Source organism: Rhinatrema bivittatum, chromosome 2 (assembly GCF_901001135.1).
Source record: "Rhinatrema bivittatum chromosome 2, aRhiBiv1.1, whole genome shotgun sequence".
Lineage (NCBI taxonomy): Eukaryota > Metazoa > Chordata > Amphibia > Gymnophiona > Rhinatrematidae > Rhinatrema > Rhinatrema bivittatum.
Window position 1 is genome coordinate 663,678,517 of NC_042616.1, and position 6,000 is coordinate 663,684,516.

Here is a 6,000-nt window from a genome sequence, read left to right on the forward strand (position 1 = left end):
CATTGCCGGAAGGGACAACACCACGGCAGACTTCCTCAGCAGAGAAAGCCTAAATCCGGGGGAATGGCAGCTGTCCCCCACAGCCTTCCAGATGATTGTGGATCACTGGGGGATTCCAGACATGGACCTACTAGCGGACAGGTCCAATGCTCAAGTACCCAGATACTTCAGCCGCAAGCGAGATCCGTTCTCTCAAGGGATCGACGCCCTGGTTCAGCCATGGCCCCAGGGGCCCTGCTATACGCCTTTCCTCCGTGGCCCCTGTTGGGCACCCTTATCCACAAGATTCAGAAGTACCGGGGCCTAGTTCTTCTAGTGGCACCAGACTGGCCAAGAAGACCCTGGTACGCGGACATGAGAAGACTACTGGCAGGGGAGCCCCTTCCCCTGCCTCCACTCAGGACCTGCTACGTCAAGGTCCCATCCTTCACGAGGATCCGGCTCAATTCTCTCTTACGGTCTGGCCATTGAGAGGGCTAGACTGAAGAAAAGAGGTTACTCAGAGCCAGTGATAGATACACTCCTCCGAGCTCGCAAGTTCTCCACATCCCTCACCTACATCAGGATTTGGAGAGTGTTTGAAGCCTGGTGCGACACTCATGGCACCAATCCACATGCGACTACTATCCCTATTGTTCTGGATTTTCTGCAGGATGGGCTTCAGAAGGGTCTATCCCTAAGCTCCATCAAGGTTCAGGTGGCTGCGCTGTCTTGCTATGGTCCCAGGAGGGATGGCAAGATCATTGCCACGCATCCAGATGTTTCTCGCTTCCTGAAAGGAGTCAAGCACATTCGTCCGCCACTGAAGTGGCCAGTGCCTTTGTGGATCCTCAATATTGTTTTGGATTTCCTCGCAGGATCCACCTTCAGACCCCTTCGGGGCCTGTCTCTCCGTTCTCTCACTTTGAAGATGGTGTTCTTGCTGGCTGTATGTTCAGCACGCCGCATTTCGGAATTACAAGCGCTGTTTTGCCGTGATCCCTTTCTCAGGATCACTCTCGAGGCTATCCATCTTCGCACAGTTCCATCCTTCTTGCCTAAGGTAGTCTCACAATTTCACCTCAACCAGACCATATCCTTGCCAACTACAGCAGGCCTGAAGAAATCAGAAGAAGGGCATTTGCTACGCCATCTCGACATTGGCAGATTGCTGGAAATGACAGAAACAGTACGAAAGACTGTCCATCTGTTCGTCCTTCACAGCGGGAAGAAACAAGGTGAAGCAGCCTCTCGGCCCACCATCGCCCGCTGGATTAAAGAAGTTATCAGAGCGGCCTACGTAGAGGCCGGGAAGTCACCGCCTCTTCAAGTCAAGGCTCCTTCTACCAGAGCCCAAGCAGCATCTTGGGCGGAATCTAGGATGCTGTCGTCTGCAGAAATATGTAAAGCGGCGACGTGGTCCTCCCTCCATACCTTCTCCAGGTTCTACCGTCTGGATGTCCAGGCCAGGGAGGACACAGCATTTGCGAGGGCAGTATTACACGGTCCTCAGGCAGCCTCCCGCCCAGTCCGGGAGTAAAGCTTTTGTACATCCCACTTGTTCTGAGTCCATCTGGCTACACGACAGGAAATGTTGAGATTACTTACCTGATAATCTCGTTTTCCTTAGTGTAGACAGATGGACTCAGCATCCCGCCCAGCTGCCTGTCTACATTGGTTTCACCGATTCAAGGTAAGCCTTATCACTTCTTACATGAGTGCGTCCACTCTGCCAGGTGTCGACGCCTTCCGGTTGGGAATGCTGGCGGTCTCCAGCTACTATCAATCGGTCAGGGGAATCCTGTTTTCACTATTTCATTGATCATCAGTACACATATATCTATAACAGCTTTTGCAAGGAAGATTACTGAAGAGCTTCACTTCCTGTGGGGGTTTATGTACCCGTGCTGACGTCAGATCCGTCTCCAACTGCTAGCACAAGCACACTATACCCACTTGTTCTGAGTCCATCTGTCTACACTAAGGAAAACGAGATTATCAGGTAAGTAATCTCAACATTGGCAGTATGAGAGTCATTTCAAAACAGAGTAAGCTCTCAATGTTTAGGAGGTTTCCACTCACAAACGTTTAAAAAGATATGAACAATATTGAAAGACTTCCATAATGAGAGTATTTGCATCTTTGTAAATGAAAGAACTGTCTCTGTTTAATAATAATACACAGCAATTCACATATCTAACTATATCATAAATGTATAAATTTCTGTGCCAAGGAAGAAAAGAGGGTTATCCTGAAATGTTCACACATCTTGCTTGTTTTATTTACATAACTTGCTTGTTTTATTTAGATAACTAAGAATGTCTCAACCCCAAGCTTGCTACAAAATATTTTTTGTTTTGATGGAATGCTAAACATGTAGTTTGTTTGAATGATGAAAAGAAACAGCCATCAATAAAAAATACTATTTATAATAGTGATCAACTGAATTTTTATTTTGTTTCTAGAGAACTATGGGATGGATGGGAAGGCTAAATTGCCAGATTTCACTGAAAATAATGATTGGCAAGGACTGGAAGACATATACAGTGTGAATGAAACTTTATTTGACTACAGATACAATTATAGACTTAGTCTGGATGACTGGGCTAATTACTTGAAGGATGTAGATAGGCTGTTTGCACTGCTGAATGGGTTCTCAGATACATCCCAGATTTCACTTACACTGGTGACCATGGTCTCTGCGGAGTCGGATGAAGAGTCGAGTGGTGTGACGGCAGACGAGGGACACCCTGCTCTTCTGACAGAGTTTGGAACCATTGATTTGATTACAGCAACATTTAGTCGTGAGAAGAAACTTGAATTAAATAATAATATTCCTGGAAAAAAAAAGTATTTTAAATTCCAAACACTGGAACAATGGTGACGGTCTAAAGAGGTGGACAGCTATGAAAGACAGTTCAGTGGGAACACTGTGTCAGAGCTAGCATCCAGCTATTTCTTCATTCTTCAGCAAATTAATCTCCAGAAATAATCTCAGCAAACTGACAGTCACTCGGCAGAGATTTTTCAAGAGCAGATTTATCTTCCTGCTAGCGTAAATACACCCATTGCTCATCAGACTATAAATGTTTCTATGGCTGACCTTCTGATTAGCTCTGATAAAATGGATACCATGCCAAGCAAAACTGAGCCCAGTCCTGTAGAAAGGTTTTCCCCAAATGTACATAAAGAAGGCAGTGCCTCATTTTTACTTTCTTCAGCTTAGATCAAATTGTACATTCTCTGGGCCTTATTCAAAAAGGACTTTTCCCTATTCTGTGCCTATGGAAAAGAAAATCTCTATTGAATGAACTCCTTTCGATCCGAGTAGTATAAAGTTAACCAAGGCCCTTGACATTCCATTGTAAGTATAGCTATAGTTTACAGTTAAAATGACCCCAATAAACATTTTGCTTGTGCAGGTGTACAATGTGTGTGTGTATATCTCTTTTTCTAGCAGGAATATTTTCTCTAGTTCTAGAGAGAGAGACATACAATAATTAGCTGAGAAACTAGAATGTCATAATGTTAAATCTAAAGCAAGTCAGTGTTATATTATAGTAAAGTAAAAGATGACATTTGTTTTAGGTTCAGTAATTGCTTTCCTGAAAGGATTTTACATGCATTCAGTTTTTAAAAGTTTATCTCCTATGAATGTTTCTGCCATCAAAGTTGTCCATATGATGTACTTTTTAGTAGGTGATTTTTTTTTTTTTTATTTCTAACCACTGGAATTTCTTAATGTTGCAGTTTTGAAGTAAAATGTTGCACTTTTAGAATCTGTATGCCATTAATCCAGTTTTTGCATTAACTTTCTGTTTACAAGTTAGCGCTTATTATTGTGAAGAAATAAAGCAGGTACACTAACAAGAGGTATGCAACACAAATTCTGCAAGAAAACAAAAAGCTAGGTTACTCTAACATCATGTCAGCCACAACATGCAGAGAGGATAACTTTGGAAAAAACCCAACTCCACATGGCCCCGTATATCCGCGTATACAGCTGTGCAGAGATCCACAACAGTGTTTTATAACCTGCGACTACGAGATATATGCAGATTATAAAATAAGTGTGTGTCTGTGGCCAAACACGCGCCTATGTACGGTTATGTGTGAATACCTGCAATGCATTGAAAGCGTATATTTTTCCTTCCCGTGTACATTTTATGCGCAAAAAAATATATATATATATATTGCAGCTTGGTCGTGTAAAACCCTGTTTAATTGCAGAAGCTGTTGTATTTTAAAACATGCACGTGTAATTGAAATCACCAGTTTGCAGAAATCTCAACCAGTTCACCCAGTCCTTCTCCAGGTCAGCAAGACCCTCCTAGTTCTTCACTCTGAGCTCCCTCCAGTTCACCCAGACCCACCCAATCAATAGTAAATAGGACAGGAGCCTGGTATCAATTGTGCGAGATAATTAGCAGGTTTAACATTGACACATGTAGGCACATAAGTTTCTTATATCATAGCAACTTGAGCATGTGGCTCCTGGACCTGCCCTGTGCTGCCCCAGACCACCCCTTTTTCACGTGTAAATATGTGCACGAAATCGAAAATACGTGTGCGCTTTTGATATTTGTAAAATAGCATGTGTGCAGGTAGAAAACTATCTACTCACATATATGCTAACTTTACGCATGTCAATGTTTTCAAAATTCACCCCATATTGTACGTTTCTGCATCCCAGATCCTTACCAGAAAAACAAATGTTGGAATTTAAGTGTTAAACTGACTGCGGCCCAGAGTCCAAGAGCATTCCAGGCTGATCCGTCTGAAAAAGATGCATCTCAAAACTGACATGCTGATTTATCTGAATAATATGCTGATGCGGTCACAAATGGTGTAGTCATTTTTTAATATATAAAAAGTTTTCTTAATCAATGGATAGAGGGATTATGGTCCAAGTAGATTTTTGACTCTGAATATAAGTGCCATATATGGTAGGAAAAGTAGGCTAGCCATATCAAAATGTTGTTACATGGCCTACTGCTGTTCATAGTATTTATCAAGTATTACTTTCCTTTGATATTATTTCATTATTTGTAGAAAGGTATAATGCAAAACTTGTACTTTTGGAAAACTGACATCTAATTTCACGAGTTAGAAAAGATTTAAATTACCTCATACAGAGTTATTACAGTTATTCCCAGTTTACAAGAAAGTTTGTTATTTGCAAAGCCTTGTTGATTTTCTCTGCAAGCATTTTCTTTTTATTTACTCTCTGTGTAAAGAAAACTATTTCAGAGCAGCTTACTGGGATATTTCAGATCATTACATGTGGCCTTTATTGTGCTCTCTGTAAATATGTTAAAATGAAGTTAGCTGTTTCATGTATGGCAGGGGCTGAATGAGAACAAAGCATATTTATGGACACAAATGATTATTTGTAAATAGATATCAAGTTATTAGGATGCACACTGCATTTTAAGTCTTGTATAGTATTCTGTGATACTTCTAAAGAACAATTCTGACTTCCGGAAAGTCAAGAAGCAAAATTTCTTCAAATAAAAGGTGTTTTAAATTGAACAGCTTCAGCGGTGTGAAAAGAATCAAGTTTTCAAGTCAAACCATTGCATAGTAATAAAGTTAATGAGCTCTGTTCTCTGAAGATTTTCCATGTTAGGCACAGAATGAAGATAAAACCTGACAAAAAGGGGACATTACTAAATTTCCATTTGTTTTTGCAACTGCATGGGTCTGATTTTAAACTGTTGACGTGCCTTTGCAATTTCATAACAATTTTCTTCAATTCTCACACGTACAGCAGTTCTGGGCCAGCCTTTCGGTTAAATGGCAATGCTGCACGCTGCCAGGTGGGCCCCCTGACTTCGATTCCTGGGTCGGGTCCAACCTTCCCTCCCTAGGCTGTTTGTGACTGGAAATGCTATAGCATGGGAAGGAGTCTCCACCATGTCCAGTGACCATATTGAGGTGCAATGCTTGCTGGGTCCTAGCACGAGCAACAGCCTGGGCTCCCTGGCCTAGGACTTTTGCTCAAATGACTGGGCTACGTGG

At 42.0% G+C, this 6,000-nt stretch overlaps 1 protein-coding gene across 6 annotated transcripts in view; it reads left to right on the forward strand.

The window, feature by feature from the left end:
* Positions 1–5,511, forward strand: part of SULF1 (sulfatase 1) — a 369,532-nt gene extending 364,021 nt beyond the window's left edge. For 4 of the 6 annotated variants that reach the window (XM_029591438.1, XM_029591439.1, XM_029591440.1 and 1 more), the window contains one exon: positions 2,445–5,511. In XM_029591438.1, coding sequence (XP_029447298.1) covers positions 2,445–2,863 — 419 coding nt within the window. In that variant the 3' untranslated portion in view covers positions 2,864–5,511. The remainder of the gene's footprint in view (positions 1–2,444) is intronic. The other 2 variants (XR_003854840.1, XM_029591444.1) reach the window with 2 other exon arrangements.
* The last annotated feature ends 489 nt before the right edge of the window (positions 5,512–6,000 follow it).